At 53.3% G+C, this 20,313-nt stretch overlaps 1 protein-coding gene across 2 annotated transcripts in view; it reads right to left on the minus strand.

Moving 5' to 3' along the window:
- Positions 1–20,313, minus strand: part of ZC3H7B (zinc finger CCCH-type containing 7B) — a 47,393-nt gene that overhangs the window by 16,440 nt on the left and 10,640 nt on the right. For both annotated transcript variants that reach the window (XM_036251249.1, XM_036251250.1), the window contains 9 exons: positions 16,305–16,363; positions 13,247–13,280; positions 12,918–13,115; positions 11,589–11,747; positions 9,178–9,258; positions 8,310–8,366; positions 1,843–1,885; positions 1,067–1,260; positions 465–786 (listed from right to left, as the gene is read on the minus strand). In XM_036251249.1, the coding sequence (XP_036107142.1) occupies positions 465–786; positions 1,067–1,260; positions 1,843–1,885; positions 8,310–8,366; positions 9,178–9,258; positions 11,589–11,747; positions 12,918–13,115; positions 13,247–13,280; positions 16,305–16,357 (1,141 nt within the window). In that variant the 5' untranslated portion in view covers positions 16,358–16,363. The remainder of the gene's footprint in view (positions 1–464; positions 787–1,066; positions 1,261–1,842; positions 1,886–8,309; positions 8,367–9,177; positions 9,259–11,588; positions 11,748–12,917; positions 13,116–13,246; positions 13,281–16,304; positions 16,364–20,313) is intronic.

Here is a 20,313-nt window from a genome sequence, read left to right on the forward strand (position 1 = left end):
TTTTAAATCCTCACCCGAGGATATTTTTCCATTGATTTTTCAGATAGAGTGGGAGGTTTAGAGGGAGGGAGGGAGAGAAACATCGATGTGAGAGAGACGCATCAATTGGTTGCCTCCCATATGACCCTGATCAGGACCAGGGATCAAACCTGCAACCGAGGTACATGCCCTTGATCTGGAATTGAACCCGTGACTCTATGGTCGTGGGCCGATACTCTAACCTCTGAGCCAAACCGGCCAGGGCTGCTGTTCGATCTTGAACAAGATACCAGCCAACACCATGCTGAGAGCGGCAGGGGACACAGCATCTCAGAAGACATGGCCCTGGACAGTGACAGGGTGAACGGACCTGGGCTTTGGCAAAACAGAGTTGTAGCCCCAACTCCACTCCCGCAGATAGAGCTGTGATGACACTTTGCACATGGTCGAGGGGGTGAGGGGTACTGTGCCCACCCAGGCCTCACCCATGAAGGGGCTGGGCTTGTCCAGGGAGCCCCGGGTTGACCCGAAGCTGTCCAAGGCGTCCAGCCGGGTCTCTGAGTACGGCAGCAGGTCCAGGGAGTCCAGTGCGGAGCCTGGGGTGTCAAGGGCGTCCAGCACGGAGGCAGCCAGCTTCTTGGAGGAGTCCATAACGAGGCCAAAGGAGGCAGGGGGCAGGGGGCTGGAGACAGGGATAGACCCACCCACCACAGGTGGCAGCAGCGGGGTCCCACCAGGGAACACAGGTATCAGCTGGGGCAACTCGCTGGGCACACCACTGCCAGGCAGGCCACCCTGGACCAGAGACTGCAGGATGGAGAACAGAGGGGTCAGAGGAGAACTCGCCTGCCCAGGCCCTGGCCTGACCCATGGGGTGAGCCAGGAGCTCTCCTATTCCTTCTGCTGCACATTCTGCAGCTTCACGCTTCTATCCCAAGCAGGTGCCTTTCCCTCCCCAGGCTTCAGTGTTCCCACCTGTGACATGGAGACAGGGCCTCCCCTCCCCCACGGTGGGACATGAGGATGCATGTGATGGGATCCCAGGTGGGGGAGTGAGTCCGGAGAGCTGGGCGGCAGCATGGCTCACCAGTGAGTCCAGAAGAGTGTCCAGCTCAGGACCAAAGACGTCCCCATCGGAGAAGTCATCCAGGCCCTCAGTGCTGGGGAGGGCCCTGCTGCTGCTGTCCAGGGGGGCCAGCAGGTCCAGAACATGAGGGAACAGAGGCATCGTAGGGGTAGAGGGGAGGAGGGCTGGGGAGACTCGCAGATCCACGTAGCAGTCTGTGGGGGGCGTGGGGGTGGGCTCAGTAGCTGCAGGGAGTCCTGCTTAGTGGGAGTAGAGCAAGTGTCCCAGGGCCCTGGGCTCCTCATCCAACACCTTCCCCCTTTTCCCAGCCCCTGCCCGCCCCGCTGCCCTGACCCCATTGGCAGAGGTCAGTCATAGTGAAGGAAGGCCACCGTGGAGCGGGAGAGGGTCCTTCAAACCCCCGATGGGCCTGGCTCAGTGCCTGAATATCCTACCTCTGGCATAAGCAGTGCCCTCTCTAAGGGACACTTTTAAAGTGACCCTTCCTGGAAGCCAGTGAGGACAGTGGACAGAGGAGGACTTGGAGAGAGGTGGACTCCTGGGGCGGGGCGGGGGCGGAGAACATGGAGCCAGCACTACCCCACTGTGCGGCAGCCTGCCCTCCCAGGCTAGAGAGGTGCGTCCCCCTCCCTGCGGGGAGTCTTCCCAAACCCACTATTTGCTTTCATGTTTCAGGGAGTCCCCAGGGCAGGGAGCCCTCAGGAGCCTTGTATGCAGAGCTGGGGCTGGGGCTGAGCCCTTCCCGGGGTCCCGTCCCCTGACATCAGGCACACTACCTGTTTCGATGTCATCTATGGACCCCAATCCATTGGAAGTTCCCTGTGGAGAGGAAAGACACTGGGTCAGGCAGATGCGGGCTGGGAAGGCCACAGTGCTCAGCACTCAGGGTGTCTCCTGGGCCCGAGTGACTACTGCTGATATTAACCGTGGGACTGGACAGCATGGTCAGAAAGGCACCAAAGTGTCACTCCCTGAATGGCCAGAGTCCCTCCCCCAGTTAGAGCCCCAGGCTGAGTCAGGGGGTGGGGGGGACACGTGGCAGAGCTTGCCCTTGGCCTTGCCAAGTTCCTCAACCTCCTGGGCCTGTTTCCTTACATATGAAGTGAGGATAAGTCACCCACCTCCTAGGACTATTATATGGATGAAATCATTTGACGTTCGTACCGAGCTTAGAACACTGCCTGACATACAGGAAGTACTTTATGTGTTTGATTAAATGTGTAACATACAATTTTAAATCCAAGCTCTCAGGAGTTGGCCTGGGTGACCCAGGTATTCATTCCCCAGCCTCCGTATTCCATCCCCGTGGACGTGCATGGCTCATCTCCACCCCTGGGCTGTGGCCTGTCATTTGTTGAGCCTGGCCCGGGCCAGCACTTCACACCTAGTCGAGTTCAGCCCTCGGTCCAGGTGCCCTGTGAAGTGTCTCCGGCGCAGAGATGCCTGTCCTGAGAAGCTGCCACTCACAGATCAGAGGGGCTGTCTGACTTGGGAGCCCGCCCTGACTCCATCCCCTCGGCCTGTGCACTCCCAACCCTGTGCAGGGAGGCCCCGCCACAGAGCCCGTCCCCAGGCTGGCAGCAAACAGTGCAGTTCGGTCGCCAAGGCCGGCCCGCTGGATCACAGGGCTGCTACGCTCACAGACAGTATAGAACATATTGGAGGAGAAAAAGGTGGCCGGATGAACATCTCTAGGGACAGTTGTGCTTCTTCCTCAGTGCTGTCATGGCTCCCAGGTCCCACAAGACACCTTCTCAGTCCCCTGCCCACCACCTGGCTCCCACCCACCTCTCTGTTCGTCTCTCCCTGCCCTCTGCCCACTAGTGACACTCATTTAGCAACAGAGGTCTGCGGAGCGCCTCCTCCCTGCAGGAGCTGTGCTGGGAGCTTCCCCGCATAACCACCTACAGGCCCCGCAGACGGCTGGTAGCAGCACCGCTCTGAGAGGTGGAGGGGTCACCTCAGATAAGGGGCACACTCACGATCTGAACCAAAACATGCCAGGCTGCAGAGCCCAGATTCTTCTGAACCCCATGGGGAGAACTGGTCTTGTGATCTGGGCACGCATGTTCCACCTCTGCCTCTCCGCCTTTGCTTGGCCTCCTCCCCTGCTGTTCCCTCCCCTCCACCTGCCTGAATCCTGCCAACCTGACTCGGGGAAGGCCTCTCAAACCATGGCTGCCTCGGGCCTGGTCTGTTCGGAGAACTCAGAGCCCTCCTTGCACCTTGCTCTCCATGCTGCCAAGAGGCAGCTCTGGCACAGAGTCCACGCCTGCAGGGCCTGCCCGACTCCCAGGTCCTAACAAGCTCCGTGGACACAGCTCGTGCAGTCTGCACTACCAGGCACGCACGTGGAATGACTGACTGGCTGAATGAATAGGACCCCTAGGCTTGAGAGTCCTGCAGAGATCCCAGCAGCCCAGACTCATACTCAGTGCATGTGTTTAGCTTCCAGAAGGTCAGGGGATCTGGCTCTGTGTGTGTGTGTGTGTGTGTGTGTGTGTATCTGTGGTATGCGGATTTAGGGGTGTGTGTGTGTATCTGTGGTATGCGGATTTAGGGGTGTGTGTGTGTGTGGATCTGGCTATGTATATGTATCTGACTGTGTGTGTATCTGTGGCATGTGGATTTAGGGGGTGTGTGTGTGTGTATCTGGCTGTGTATGTGTGTGTGTCTGGCTGTGTGTGTGCAGCACCATCCTGGCACACTGAAGCAGGATCTGACCTGGTCTTCATTGTGGAGTCCACTCTGCTTGGACTTCTCACAGATCCCCCTCCCTGTGACTGGCCCCGGCCTTTGTGCATGTGGTGGGGCCCCAGCAAGGTTGTACAGATGGGTGAATGGTTTGGCAGGGGGTAGGGCACCCAATGCCCTGCATGGCACCATTTGTGGTCTCCTGGCTACAGACTCAGTGGACACAAAGGGCTGGCCCTCTTGTAGCCAGCATTCCACCCACATCTGCTGTGGCCCTTTGGCCATGGCCATTCAGTCATTCAACAAATATCTTTTGAGCATCAGCTATGCCCTCCCAGTGCAATTCTGCTTGCTACGAACAGGTGTTATATCGCACACTTGCTCACTGCCTGTGAGGTCCCTGGAGGCAAGCCCCCATCCCTGGCCCCAGTGAGCTGGGCTAGACTGGATGTGGAGTGAGCACCCACGCTGCCTCGGGCACCGTGAGCTGGCTTCCCAAGCCTGCTCTCGTTTCATCCTGCAACCACCCTGGGAACTGAGCACAGTGTCTCCATTTTATAGAGGGCACCCATTTTATAGTCATGCCACCAATGAGCAGAGAACAGGCCGTCTGACTCCAAAGTAGTGCCACAAGGAGGCACAGAACAGAGGAGCCCACAGTCCCTGCTTTCGAATGAGCTTCTTGGAAAGATGAGGACACACACACACACACACACACACACACACACACACACCCACTGCATAGGAGGGGAGGGGAGAGAGGGAGGCTGGAACCAGACAGTGGCAGAGCCTGAATGTCAGGCTAAAGTATCCAGATGCTGATTAAACACATTACTTTTAAACAGATACTTTAATAACCACTAAGGGTTTCTAAGCAAGGAGAGACCACCCAGCTGTTAGAGTTCACCTTGCATAAGTACTGGGGGAACAGGAAGAGGAGTTGGGATGGTGTTGGAGGTACACGAAAAGGAGGCCAGCATGACCTGGAAAAGTGGGATGTGGCCTGAACCAGGGCAGGCACTGTAGGAAGACAAGGAAGAAACGGGAACATACCCAGCCAGGGTCACCTCAGAGTTACCCTCTAATGCAGTCATGCTATCATCCACAGAAAACAAAAGGGCTCCAGTCTCTGGGGCTCCAGGAATGAGGTAGCCCCTGAGATCAGGAACTCTGGATATGATCTTTCTGAATAACTCCCTGCCTCTCTAGCACCTCTGGTGGGATGAAAGAGGAGCCTTACACAGTCCCCTCCAGCCACCCTGGCCTTCTGGCTGTTCTCACACTGGGCACACCAGCCACAGGACCTTTGCACTGGCTGTTCCCTCTGCCCGGTCTCCCAAACCTCCTCAAGGTTCATCCCTCATCTCCTCTAGGTCTTTGCTCAACTGCCTCCTTCTCACCGAGGCCATCCCTGCTCACTGTTTAAATGTGCAGCCCCTCCCAATAGCCTTGGCACTCCTCAGCCCACTTCTCCAAAACACTGATTACTCTTTGTTTATCTTTTGTTTAACTCTCACAATTAAACTGTAAGTTCTAGAAGGGTGGGCTCTGGCTGTTTCTCTCTCTGCTTGATCCCCAGTGCCTAGATCAATTATATACTAGGCACAGAGCACTCAATAATTATCTTCTAAATGAACAGAATCAATGCTTTGCCAACATTCTTATGATGATGACACAGCTCCTCCCCAGGCACTTGCTAGCCTAGCTTCCATCTACTGTTTCAGCCCCACTGGGGCCCTGCCTCCCTCTACTTGGTCCTTACCACATTCTAAACCCCTCCCGGACTCAGGGCCTTTGCACATGCCTGCCCCTCTATCTGGAATGTTATTTTACCCATATATCCTGTCCCACCTACTCCTTAACGTTCAGGTCTCAGTTTATTTATTTACATATATATGTATATGTATATTTCCTTTATTGATTTTAGAGAGAGGGGAAGGGATAGGGAGATAGAAACATAGATGAGAGAACATCAATTGGCCACCTCCTGCATGCCCCCCACTGGGGATTGGGCCCACAACCTGGGAATGTGCCCTGACTGGGAATTGAACCAGCAACCTCTTGGTGCATAGGTCGACACTCAACCATTGAACCACACTGGCCGGGCTTCAGGTCTCCGTTTAAAGGTCATGCCCTGGCTGGTTTGGCTCAGCAGTTAGAATGTCAGCCCATGGACCAGCAAGGCCCAGGTTCGGTTCCTGCTAAGGACATGTATCTCAGTGGCAGTTTGTCCCCGGCCCTGGCTGGGGTCATGTGGGTGGCAACCACTCGATGTGTCTCTGTCATGTCAATGTTTCTCTCGCTCTCTTCCTCTCTCCCTCCACTCTAACTCAAGATAAATGCAAAAGAAAAAAAAAAAGTCCTCGGGTGAGGATAAAATAAGTAAATAAATAAAAATAAATAAAGGTCATTAATGCCCAATCTGACTCAGGCCTTCCGTTTCCAACGGCCCACGGCTCCCCGTGCTCTGCTTCTATAGCTCATCATGGTTTGTAACCAGAAACGATCAGCTAGTGTTCACCTGCTCTGGACTGGGAGCTCTCTGAGGGCAGGGACCACACTTATTTGGTTCACCATGTACCCAGCCCCCACCAAAGTGCCTGCCACATACTAGATAAACCTAGGTCACCTAATTTCTCTGTGCCTGTTTCCTTTGTCAGAGGGCAGAAATAGTACCTCCCTCAAAGCACTGTTGTGAAATTATTTGGGACTCTTCCTTCATCATTCATTCATTTGCTGCTATGGTCTGAATGTTTACCACCCCTTCTCCCCCCAGTCATATGCTGAAATTCTAACCCCCAAAGTGATGGTATTGGCTGAGGCTTTTGGGAGGTGATTAGATCATTAGGGGAGTGGAGTCCTCAGGAATGGGATTGGAGACCCCACAGAGATCCCCTTGCCCCCTCTGCCCTCTGAGGTTATAACTAGAAGGTGTCATCTGTAAACCCAGAAGGGGGTTCTCACCAGACACCAAATCTGCCAGTGCCTTGATCTTGCACATCCTGGTCTCCAGAATGAGAGATAATTATTGTTTATAAATAACCCAGTCTAAAGTCCCACATGATCTCACTTATTTGTGAAACACAATGAACAAAATAAGCTGTCAACCAAAAGAGATCCAAAATCATGGAAGTAGGGAACAGACTGACGGACCTCAGAGGGATGGGGGTGGGAGGGGAGGGAAGAGAGAAACCAAAAAACTTATATGCACCCTGGCCAGTTTGGTTCAGCGGTTAAAGCGTCGGCCTGCGGTCCAGAGAGACGCGGGTTCGGTTCCCGCTAAGGGCACGTACCTCAGTTGCAGTTTGTCCCCAGCCCTGGTTGGGTCGTGAAGGTGGCAACCACTCGATGTGTCCCTTTCATGTCGATGTTTCTCTCTTTCTCTCTCTCTCTCTCTCTCTCTCTCTCTCTCTCTCTCTCTCCCACTCTATCTGAACAAAATACCAAAACAAAAAACAGAAACTTATATGCATATATGCACAACCAATCGACAGGGACACCAGGCTGGGGAGGCAGGAGGAGGATGAAAGCGCGAAGGAGGGGAGTCAATGGGGGAAAAAGGGGAACATCTGTAATACTTTCAACAATAAAAAAAAGTTACCCAGTCTATGGCATTTTGTTATAGCAGCCCGAACAGACTAACATTCATTTATTTTATTTACTTTTTGAACACTCAGTGTGTGTGAGGCTAATAATTTCTGGTTACAAACCAGATGAGATCATAGTGCCTCCCCTGCAGCCTGAGAGGTCCCCAAGGGCAAAGACATGCCTAACTGAGCCCGGGCACAGCAGCCAGCCCAGGGCTTAGAAGGGGTTCCCTGGGATGTGTTGAGTGAATGAATGAAAGTACTGTAGCACCCTGGAGGAAGGCCTGCTGCTGCCTTGCTGTGTGACACTGGCCAAGTCCCCTGCCCACTCTGTTCCTCAATCTCTCCTTACATATAATGAGGAGGCAGGACATGGGCTCCATTAGTACTCTTCTAACCTGTTCCTCACCTTCCAGAAAGCTCAGAGTCCTCCAAGCAGTTCCTGTATGGTGAGGGGTGGGGGAGTCATACGTGCGCTGAGCCTTGCCAACAGCCACAGTACAAGGCCTGTGTGCTCTGGTCCCAGTCGCCTTTCTTCCTGCTTCCTGATCCCCCTCCCTCTGCTGCCATTGTTTCCTTTCTCAAGAGCCATAGGCTATCCCTGATGGTTCCCCTGCAGTGACCACTCCTATCACCAGCAGCCACAGCTGTCCCCACACTTTGCCCCTGTGGTCACAGGAGGCACCTCTTGGGAGGTGGAGAGCTGTGCACCCTAGAGCTGTCCTCATGAGCCTGACTCAGGCCCAGGCTGTCAGTTACTCCTTCTCCAACGGCAGGTGCCTGGCTCATAGCAGTGGGGACAAGAATAGATTGAGCCCAACCTCTCGGTCTGATGCCCCTGCACCCTCTGCCTGAGGTCACTTATACCCCAGAGAGTAGATTCAAAGCTCTCATGATGAATGAACCATAATAGGTTGCCCCTAGAGGTAGGGAGGGAAGTGTGGGGCCCTGGCCCCTCCTACCTGATCTGCCACACCAGCTGCAGTGCCGTTACTGAGCAGAGAAAAGGTTTCCAATTCCTGTCAGAGATTGAAGAGAGGTGGGAAGAGATGAAGATCCTGGAAAGATGCTCAGGGTCCCATCAGGGCAGCAAAGGGGCCCAACACAGGTGGTCTGGGTCTGTGGTGCCTTCCAAGGCTCCCTGCCCCCGGGCCTGCCGGGAGTCACCTGCACTCTCTGGAGCCTATTAGCGTGTCTTCTTCCTGCAACCGTGACCGGAATAGAGGACTTCCGAGCACTCTCTCCTACTGTGTGCCAGGCACTGTACCAGGCACCATATCACTCTCTCATTTTGATCCTCCCATACCTTCTGAGGTGGGCATATTATCCCATGTTCCAGGTGCAGAAAATGGGGAGAGAGAACTAACTGAACCTGCTCAAGGTCACAGCAGACTCAAGGGCCATACCTTTTCTACGTGCAGCTTCCTGGCCCACAGTAGGTGCCAAGTGAACAAACATGGATTTGAATGAACCGAACAGATACCAACATTTCACATGTGCGCCATACAGGTTATTTGAGGACATAAGGCTGAAGGACACCACTGTCAACTCAGGCCACCTCCAGGGTGTTGGAGTCGTCCAGGGCAGGGGAGGGAGCAGGTTTTACCAGCTGGTATCTAAGGTGAGCTGGAGGCTTTGGCTGTTCTTTCCTTTCCCTAAAGGTTCTGAAAGTCGTTCCAGGGCTTTCAGCCAGAGAGGGAAGATTCCCTGCTGTCACTCCCTCTGTCCTGCCTGGCTCTGCCTGGCTCTGGCCCCACGGCGCCTGCTTTCCCTCCTCAGGTCTCCCCACCTCCACCCCGCTGACCCCCGCAGCACCCAGAGCCCACCTACCTGGGGCCTCTTATACGCCTTCCGAACTCGCAGACCAAGCTTCTGAGCCAGCTCCTGACCAAGCTGAGTTACACTCTCATCCTGGGAAGACAAGACACAGGTGGAGCAGGTGTCTGCCTGGCTCACGGAGCTGTGCTGGGACACCCTGTGCATCCCTGCAAGGGGGGGCCACTGTCACCCCGTGTATGAACAAGGAAGCAGGCCCCTGGGAGGGGCCACCGGCTGCCCGAGTCACACAGCTAGAGCATGGTGGGGCTGGGACCAGAAACAGTTGCTTCTGTTTTTTCCTTTTATTATGGGCAGAAAAAAGGAATAACTTTTATTTTAATATTACCTTTTTTTATTTTTATAATTCAGCAAGAGTATATGACAGGGCTGAAATGTGACAGAGGGCAAGGGCTCCCCTGGATCACCCCACCCTCCCCCGGGGCTCCTCCCCCGAGGCTCCTCCCCCGAGGGAGCACGGCTTGTCGGTCTCACGTGTTCCCTACAGATCTTTCCCAGGAATTTAAACACAAGCATATGGACCTATAAAGAATGCTTAGTTTTGCTCTGTAGAATTCTCTCTCTCCCTCTCTTTTTTTGTTTTTACATAAGTGGGGTCATATTATACCAACTGTTCTACAACTTACTTCTTTTACCAAACAATGTCTTGGAACTCTTTGCGAGTCACGGATCATACTCAGGCCCAGAGCAGCAAGGGCGCGTGACATTTAGAGCGGCCTGGCCCATGGTCAGTGCTCAGTAACAGCACCCAGTGCTCCTCCCTCCCTCCAAGTCTGTACGTGCACCATGTGCACAAGCTGGGGGGCAGGAACACCAGCCACAGGGCAGGCAGGGCCCAGGCCTCATGGAGGTTCCCATCTAATGGGGAAGACCAATCAGTAAACAAAGAAATGGTGACTGTGGTCTGAGCAACGAAGGAGCAATGGGGATGCTGTGACATCTGGTGCACTTGCCCACCTGCCACCTCACTGATAAGGGCCAGGAGCCAGGCTCTGGGTTACCTCTGGTCCTGTTGTCCAGCACAAAGCAAGGTTCAATTAGGATTTGCCCACAAAGACTGGAAAATGGGGAATTCCCCAACTCAGAGTCCGAAGCCCTCATCTGGGTACTTCCTCAGGTGAGTTAGCAGCCCTCACTGGGCTGGACGGTGGGGTAAAAGCCACCTGCCCTCCCAGGAGGGGGCAGCCACGACAGCTGGGCGCGGACCTGCTGTGAATGCTGGAAAATGCTGTATAGATTAGGGGCAACTGTCAGAAAGGTTCCATTGTGAACTAAACTGAACTGGGGAAGCAAGAATAAACAAACAGTGGAATAACAGTGAATGTTTTCTGAACAGGTACTATTTCTGGCTATTGTGCCGAATGTCTCGTATGATTTTCTGATCCCATTCTCAGCACAGCCCTATGATGCATGGTATGCCATCACCCCCATGCTACGGGGGTGCTAACCAGGACTCAGAGAGGCTAAGCCACGTGTCTAAGGTCACATAGCGAGTAGCTGGCAGACCCAAGATTAGGACCCAAATCCAGGCCAGCAATCTGGCACCGGCATCCTTGACCATCACGCACATGACTTCTCTCTGCTCACCAAATCCTTCTGGCTTCTTCCAGGCCCACTCCTCCAGGATCCTGACCACTCCTGAGTCCTCTTGGTCCTTCCCAGGAAGCACTTACTTAGCCCAAGCCCTCTCACACCCATCATTTCAGGGACAAAGTTAAGATGGACACTTTAAAAACATGGAGCTGATATGAAGAGGGACGTGCTTGGTCTAAGGTCATGCCAGGGATCAATGGTGCAGCCAGGCCTAGACCCCAGGGATGTTTCCATTGTTTCCTAGTAGACTGTGGGTCCCCGAAAGGCACAGCTCTGGGCACTGTGTACGCACTCAGTAAATATTTAAATGGATGAATAAATGGGGAGAGGGTACATGTGTCCAGCTGTGCATGGGCTGGGGCAAACAAGGCTTTCTATTGGTCATTTCCTGTCGTCCTTTCTCCACCTAATAACAGCCTGGACACCAGGACCCCACACCTGTGGTACCCCTTTTGGTCTCATTGCAGCTCTGTACTCAGAGGGTCTCACAGGTTAGGAGCACCGATTCTATACTCGGAATGCCTGGGTTCAAATCTTAGCTCTGCCGCCCCCTAGCAGTAATGTTGGAAAATTATTTTCTCTATCTTCATCTTTAAAATGGGCTAATTGTATCCACCTCAAAGGGTTGTTTGTTGCAAGTGAGTTAATACAATATATCTTTAGCAATGCCCCGCACACAATCAGACCTCAGAGTTAATAACAGAAACCGAGGCTCAGAAAGATGGGTGGGTTGGCCCAAGTGAAGGCCAGCACAGAGGGCGGGCCCCGGCCTCCAAGCCGGGCCCCTGGCACGGACACAGAGCTGCACTCACGTGGGGCAGGGCGAGTGAGCAGCGGCTGCTGCACTCATAGGCCTCCTTGTGGCGTCCCAGCTCGTTGAGGGCGCGCGCCTTGCGGAACAGCGCCCGGATGTTCTCACTGTCCAGGCCCAGCGCCTTCTCGCTGTCCTCCAGCGCCTTCTCATACAGGCCCTGCCAGAGAGGAGCAGGTGTCTGCGTCAACCCGTTACCTCCCTCCCCCAGACCTTTCGTGCCCCCATAACTGGAGAACAGCCTCCCTTCCCTGCAGAGATGGAGGAGGCTCGAGCTCCAGGGAACAGCTCTGGTGTCACTCTGGTCAAGGGCATCGTGTGTGTAGCTGCAGGGGCTGCCAGTGGACACTGCAGGACACTGGAGGGGAGGGGCCTTCACATTCTACAGTGATGAGCCTGGTCACTCACCTATTCCCTATCTGCCTTAGGTTCAGAACACTGTGGACTAAGAATAACAAAAGCACCTGTGAGAGGAAATGAACTCCTGAAGGCAGGCAGCATACAGAAGCGAGTGAGCAGGCACCTGGTAGACCTATTTATCCAGAAGAGTCCACTGTGACTTGCAGAGGTGCCACTGGGGCCTCTGCGGAGCCCACAACACAGCCTCCCACAGGAACTGGGGAGTGACTGGGTCAGTGAGTGCGCAGGGCAAGGACAAGGAGGAGGCTGGAGCTCCGAGGAGGAGGAGAGGGGCCTGGGAGTGTGGAGCAAGAAGTGGGGGTGTGACGGGAGGGGGGGAGCCCAGGAGGAAGGAGCTGGAGAGGCCAGAGGTTTAGACAGGCAGTGCGATCAGAAGACCATTCTCAGCCCTGACCCCCCAGACTCCCGCCAATGCCCTGGCCACCCCGACATTCTACAGCCCTGGGGAAGGGCTTGGGCACCAGCACCATACTTAAAACATGTTTTTTCCATCTGAAACATTTTTATTGATTGATTTTAGAGAGAGAGAGAAAGGGAGGGAGAGAGAGAAACATCGATTTGTTGTTCCACTTATTTGTGCATTCATTGGTTGATTCTCGTATGTGCCCTGACGGGGGATTGAACCCACAACCCTGGCATATTGGAATGATGCACTAACCAACTGAGCTACCCGACCATTTGGGCACCAGTATCATTTTTTATACTTTGTCTTGCGTGTAAGTACTAAAAGCTCTCCAGGTGAATGTGCCGGGCAGCGGCTGAGAGCCCAGGAGTGGATGCTGAGACTCAGACACCAGGCTGTGGAGGAGGGGCCTCGCAGAGGCTCCCCGGGCTCTTGGGCCTGGCTCGCTGGGCACCTGGGGATGTGGTGACGGGGGTGGGGTGGGCGGAAGGGCAGGGCCAGGCTCACCATGGTGAAGTAGCAGGCGGCCCTGTTGACATGCAGCTTGCACAGCAGTTCCCGGGGCAGGGCCACCTGGTCGGAGGCGGCGTAGTCGGCCACATTCAGCCCCTCCATGTACTGCACCAGGGCCTGCTTGTAGTCCTTCTCCCGGAACAGGTCATTGCCCTCGGCGAACAGGTTCTGCACCAACTTGAGCAGAAAGGCCTGCCAGGGGGTGGGGGACAGAGGTCGCTCAGGGGCCTTTCCCCATCCAGCCCCAGCCCCGGCCCCCAGCCCCCACTTCTTTTGGACACCCCTGGCCTTCGCCTTCCCCCAGCCCAGCAGCCAGCACTCACCTCATATTCTTCTTGCTTTAGGGGTAGTGTCGACCTAGCAGGGAAAGGAGAGGAACGTGAGGTCGGCCCGAGCCCAAGGGTAGAGCCACACGGAGGTTCAGGAGCCAGAGCAAGGCCAGAGACCATGCCTGGAGTAGGCTCCGCCAGCTGAGACCTCAGATGTCATTTTATGGATTGGGGTGAGGGACAGCAGTCAGTTTTCGCTCCCTAAATCATCACCGTGCTGGCCTTCCATTGCCCTGGACGGATGGGAGGAAGGCCTCGGGCTGGCCCCAGGGCCTGGCAGCCAGGCTTTCCCGGGTGCAGATGCGGAGAGAGCAGACCAGCTCTAGCTCGGGCCAGCTGTCTTCTGCCCAAGAAGCCCGTCCTCTGGGGACAACCGCGTTCCGCCAAACCGAACCCGCAACTGCAGGCCCCCAGGCATCGCCAAAAGTCCACCTGAGGGCCCCTTCTCTCCCCTTCCAACAAAACACACGTGACCCCAGCCAGTGCCAGGGATACTCAGAGCCCGTCCAACCCTCATGCCAGACTCGACAAAGTAGAAGGCACCCCCTGCTCTCCTGTGGCCCCAAACTGCCAGCTCAGTATGACAGAAAATGTCAGCCCAGAAGACCAGAGGCACATCTGTCAGGCTGCACGGCTGAGCTGGAAGGGAAACGGGAGTTCATCTCCTGGTCCCTCATGTCACAGAGGAAAAGACATTTAGAGAGGGACAGTGACTTGCCCAAGGTCACACAGCAGGTCAGTGTCAGAGCCAGGACCAGAGTATAGAACTGGGGCTCCTTCCCTTGCCTGAAGCTGTCACCCACACCTGGGCACAAAAGAGCTGCCCAAGGGAGTGAGAGTGGTGAGAGGAGATGCCGGAGGTCCCCAGGGGGTGAGGTGTCCCTGATAGTGACAGCAGGGCTCCCAACCCCTCGCCTCCCCAACATCAGAGACCAGGGCCAATCCCTCCTTCCCCATACTGCCCCAGCCCAGGCCGCCATCACCCCCTCCTAACTGGTCTCTACCTCTAGCCTGTCTTCCAGCACCGGCTTCCTCTTCAACAGGTCACACCCATACTAAAAGTCACCTCATCCTGGTGTGTAAGGCTCTCCACAAGTCAGCGCCAACCCACCTGTCCAAATCACAATGCTCTGTGCCCAGACGTGCCTACTATGTGTTTGCTGAGCACGTGAAGTCTGAATGTGAAAAGACAGTAATCTTACAAAGAGTAAGTCCCACTGTGTTATTCTGCAAAGTGGTCCCTCAGGGGCCAACATATGGGTCTCCGGAGGCTGTCCTATTACTAAGCCTTCTTACAACATCCCCTTGGAAAGGGAAACAGGACACAGAGCTAACATTTACTGCAGGCACAAGGACCCTGTGAGGGACGTGGCACTGGCTCCGTTTCACAGTAATGGAGACCATCCAGGAAACGGGAGTCTGGAGGTGACATGGAGCTCCGACCCCAAAGAAGTCAGTGACTTCAGTTAAAGCCAGAATCAGCATCATCATTATTATTATTATTATCATTTTCTTTATTGATTTTTAGAAAGAGCAGAAGGGAGAGGGAGAGACATAAAAACATCAATGAGAACATTGATTGGATGCCTCCTGCATGCCCCCCACTGGGGATTGGCCCACAACCTGTGCACGTGCCCTGACTGGGAATCAAACTGGCAACCTCCTGATGCATGGGTCGATGCTCAGCCACTGAGCCACACCAGCTGGGCTAAAGCCAGAATTACTAAAACCAGTATTCTACAGGTTTACCTTGTTCACCAGACCGGCCTCTGAATAAAATGAACACCTTCCCAAAAACCACAGCCCTCCCGCAAGCGGAGGAAGACTGGCCCCAGTGAAGAGAGCGGGGCGGGCCGCAGCTCTCCGGCCAGGCCCGAGCAGGAACGGCCGCACCACAAGCTAAGGAAGGAGAGTGCTGTGTGGCTATGAACACACGCTCTGCGCGAGCAACGCAGACACCATGTGTGAATAGAGGCCAGTTTCTGGTGAGGAGGCAGGTCCTGCTTCACAGGCCTGAGTGAGATGACAAAACTGGGGAGTTTGTACGAAGGTATGTAGATGCAAGTCCCAGTTTTGTGGGGAGTCTTGTTTAAGGAAAAGAACACAGAGTTGGTAGGGGGCCGTCCAGCGCGACAGAAGGGACCCGAGCAAGTGAGAGACCTGGAAGCTAACACTTCATTTGTATCACATTAATTGGCCTCCGAGGCCCGGCCGGTGTGGCTCAGTGGTTGAGCACTGACCCATGCACCAAGAGGTCACTGGTTTGATTCCCAGTCAAGGCACACGCCCAGGTTGTGGACCAGATCCCCAGTGCGGGGCATGCAGGAGGCGGCCAATCGATGTTCTCTCTCATCGATGTTTCTATCTCTCTCTTTCTCCCTTCCTCTAACAATCAATAAAAAGAAAAAAGAATTAAGAATAAAACATGCCTAAATTTAAAAAAATAAAAAGGCCTCTGAGGACTTATTTAACAGAGATAAAATAAAAAAGGTAGTAAAAATATTTTGTGTATAAAGAAGAAACATGGCATGTAGATGTTGGAAAGAAATGTGGTTTTGGCCAGCCAGACCTGGGTTTGAATCCTGTCACTTAATAGCTGTGTGTCCCTAAACAAGGTCCTTATCTCTGAACCTCAGCTCTCTCATCTGCAAAATGGAGATAAGACCACCTGCTTTACTGGGCTGTTGTGAAGATGGCTGTGAAGGGCCCAGCACAGAGCCTGAAAGATGAGCTCATTAAGTGGGAACCACTGATTTATTAAAAGATGTGCACAGACAAGCAATTAGCAAGCATGTGTGGCTGGTAATGGTGAAATGGTATACTGGACAAGACCGAAGGGTAACGAGTCAGGGAGCGCACGTGCGTGTGGGGTTCACAGATCCGCCCCTGCCATGCCAGCCCCTTCCTAGCACACCCTACCTCCCCACTCCCCAACACACTCGAACCCAGACAGCAAAGGCTCAGTGAGCAAGGGGCGAGCTGGAGAGAGCCTGTGTGCTTCAGGCGTCGCCTTCGGAGGACCCGCCCGACCAGCGTGCCCCAGTGCACTCACTGAATGAACTGCAGCCCCTTCTCGATGTCCGCCTTCCGTCTCTGCCTCTCCATCAGTCTCTGGGGGAGAGAACAGTACATCAGTCAGTCAGCAGGGGCCAGGGGCCATCTGTCCCCCCGCCATGTGCTCTCCCTCACTCATTCCATTTCACGGGTGCAGAGGGGAGTCACTGAGGGTCTCCAAAGACTGTCTGAACAAGGCCATGCAACCCCTGCCCTCCACACCCACACTGCACTGGATGCGGAGTTTGTAGAGTACCCTCGATGGCCAAGGAGGCCACCTGCCCTTTTCCACACATGGCTTGGGCTTCAGTACTGCACAGGACACCCTTAAATTCAAGGGAAAAACCTTGTTTAACCATCAAACTCAGTCTGGGGAGGAGAGACATAGAAAGGCAAAATAATGCTAGTGATTACAGATACAATGTAGTACCTACCACACACTGGGCCAGGCAACAGGTACAAGAGTCTCACTGACTCTTTCAACAGCACAGTGAGGCAGGTGTCATTCTTATAAATAAGAATAACTGTGGCCCTGGCTGGTTTTGCTCAGTGGTTAGAACATTGGCCCACAGACCACTGAGTTGCGGGTTTGATTCTGGTCAAGGGCACATACCTCAGTTGCGGTTCATCCCTGACCCTGGTAGGGGTCGTGCAGGAGGCAACCAGTCAATTTGTCCTTCTCACGTTGACGTTTCTCTCTCTCCCTCCCACTCTCTCCTCCCTCCCACTCTATCTAAAGATAAATAGAAAACAAATGTCCTCGGGTGAGGATTGGAAACAAAAAAGAATAAGTGTTGAATAAGTAAATGAGAAAACCTGCTACTGAGATATTAACAATCAGGTTATAAACAGTTGCTGAGTGGTTACCATGTGCCAGGAGTTGTCATGATCGCTTTACATGTAGTACCTTCCTTAACCCTTACCTCCTGCACAACCCTGAGACAGGAACCGCTATCATTCCCATTTTGCAGAGAAGAAAACAGTGACACAGAGAAGTTACAGAGACTTGCCCAAGGTCACACAGCTGGTACATGGGGGAACTAAGATTCAAATCCAACAGCCTGGTTCCAGAACCCGAACCCACACACATCATCATCACCCTTACTGTCACCCACTAAGCAATCAGACCAAGCCCCAGGACCCCTCAGCCTGTCATGAGGCTCAAAACAATTCAGCCTATGTGGCTCGGTTGGTTGAGCATCGTCCCATGCACCAAGAGGTTGTCAGTTTGATTGCCAGTCAGGGCACATGCCAGGGTTGCAGGCTCCATTTCCATCAGAGAGGCATGCAGGAAGCAGCCAATGAATATTTCTTTCTCATTGATGTTTCTCTCTCTCTCTCTCCCTCTTCCTTCTTCTCTCTCTCTCCCTCTTCCTTCTTCTCTCTCTCTCCCTCATCCTTCTTCTCTCTCTCAAAAAAAAAAAATCAACAGCCTTGGCCAGTGTGGCTCAGTGGATAGAGCGTCAGCCTGTACACCAAAGGATCACAGGTTCAATTTCAGGTCAAGAGCACGTAGCTGAGTTGCAGGTTCGATCCCTGGCTCTTGTTGGGGCGTGTTCAGGAGGCAACTAATCAATTTGTCTCTCACATCGATGTTTCTCTCTGTCTGTCTGTCTCCCCTTCCCTCCCTTCCAATCTCTCTAAAATTCAATGGAAAAAATATCCTTCGGCAAGGATTAACAACAACAAAAATCAATAAAAAAATATTAAAAAACAAACAATTCCCTCCCTGATCCTGAATCCCCTCTGGCTGTTGCAGAACCTCTCCTTCCTTTCTTGGTCATATTTTGAGAAAGAGTTGACTACACTGTCTCCATATCCTCACTTCTCACTTCACTCCCCAGCTCACAGCAACCCCACTCCGGCGCCACCACAGGGTCCCTCCATCCCAGGGTCCTCCTCCTTGCTGAGTCCAGCAGGACAGATTTCACTCGCCTGTTCTGGCACTCTCGGCAGTGCTACCTGGATGTCCAACAGCCAGGCTGTTTATGACTTCCTTGCCTTTCCTAATCCCAGGCCCTCTACCTAGAATGCCCTCTCTCACACACACACACTTAGCCAACTCCTATTCATCTTTTAAGACCCAGCTCAGATGCCTCCATGTCCAGAAAGTCCTCCCTGGTGCCCACCCCAGCTGTGCTGGGTGCTCTTCTAATTCAATACATTCTGAACTTAAATCAGCAGCTTCTCCCTAATCCTGTTAGTCCTCCATTAACCCCCAACTCCAGTCATAGTTGTGAATGCCATCCTGTTCAGTCAATCTCTACCTCCTCCCACTTTTACCTCCGAGAACTCTCTCCCCTCCACAGCTTTTCCCATCATCTCCGCAACCATGGCTCTCTCTCAGGCCCTCATCATCTCTTGCCAACAACATCCAGTAGCCCCTGCAATCTGCCGCCACTTGGTGGTCAATGATACCTGTCTAGTACATGTCAGAGTCACTCCCTGCTCAAAACCCTTCCGGGTGTGCACACACAAATGAATCCAGTTTTATTAAAAAGGTGAAACAGCCCTGGACGGTTTTGCTCAGTGGTTAGAGCGTCAGCCTGTTGACTGATGAGTCATGGGTTTGATTCCGGTCAAGGGTACGTATGTTGGTTGTGGTTTGTCCCGGGCCTTGGTCAGGTCATGTGAGAGGCAACCAGTCGATGTGTCTTTCTCACATCGATGTTTTTCTCTCTCCTTCCCTCCCTCCCACTCTAGCTGATGATAAACAAAAGAATGAAAATAAAAAGGGGCCTTGGGATAGTCTTGTGCCCTCTTCTTTAGGGAAAAAAAAAAGGTGGAACAACCCAGCCAGTCTGGCTCAGTGGTTGAGCATTGACCCATGGATCAAGAGGATGTCGGTTTGATTCCCAGTGAGGGCACATGCCTGGATTGCAGGCTCAGTCCCCAGTGGGGGTCGTGCAGGAGGCAGCCAATAGATCTTCTCTCTCATTGATGTTTCCATCTCTCTCTCCCCCTCACTTCCTCTCTCTCTCACTTCCTCTCTCTCTCAAATCAATAAAGGAATCAATCAATCAATTAATTAATTAATTAAAAATATGAAAAAATAAATAAAAAGGTGAAGCAGCCCTGGCCGGTGTGGCTCAGCTTGTTGGGCAATGTCCCGTACACCATAGGGTCGCTGGTTCAATGCCTGGTCAGGGCACAAGCCCAGGTTTCAGGCTCGATCCCCTGTTAGAGGTGTGCAGGACGCAGCCAAATGATGTTGAGTTCTCACATCGATGTTTCTCTCTCTCTCCCTCTCCAAAAATCGATTTTAAAAAATCTTTTTATAAAAAAAAAAAAGATGAAAACCGAATACACTCTGTAGTCTAGTAATGTATCAATGCCAATTTTCTGGTTTTGATAAGATACAGCAACTATGTATTACCATCTGGGGAAGCCGGGTAGGAAACTCCGTGCTATTTTTGCAACTTCCTGTGAATAAAAAGTTAAACAAACAAAACCTTCCATGACACCCACTAATAGGAGGACAAATTCCAGGCACACAGCACTGTACGGCATGGCCTCCCTCCAGCCCCATGGCCCCGCCTGGACTGTTACACTCTGGCAGCGTCAGACCATCGGCTTCCCATCAGGCTGCCTAATCTGTCCGGAACTCCCTTCGTACCCCCACTTCCTTCCCACCCCGGCTAGCGCCCAGTGCTTCAGTAAAGCTCTGCTTGGGTGGCTCCTCTGGCAGGAAGCCTGCCTTCCCCAACCCCCACTCTAGCACAGCACTCCAAGCTCACCACACCACTGTGCCGATCCTTGTTGACTGAAATGATGTGCTATGTCTCTCTAAACTGTGAGCTCCCTGAAGGCAGAAGCTGCATGTCATTCATCACTGGGAGCCAGAGAAACAGGGCTCAGGAACCTATTGTGAGGAAGGGAAGCCTTCCTCATCCTAGAATAACACATCCTAGAATAACAGTGTAGAAGCTGACTTCAGCCTCAGTTATTAAGTACTTTCTCCTACCAGATGTTATTCTAGGAGCTTTAAATATAATACTTAATCCTCA

This window comes from Molossus molossus, unplaced genomic scaffold (genome assembly GCF_014108415.1).
Source record: "Molossus molossus isolate mMolMol1 unplaced genomic scaffold, mMolMol1.p scaffold_m16_p_10, whole genome shotgun sequence".
Classification (NCBI taxonomy): domain Eukaryota; kingdom Metazoa; phylum Chordata; class Mammalia; order Chiroptera; family Molossidae; genus Molossus; species Molossus molossus.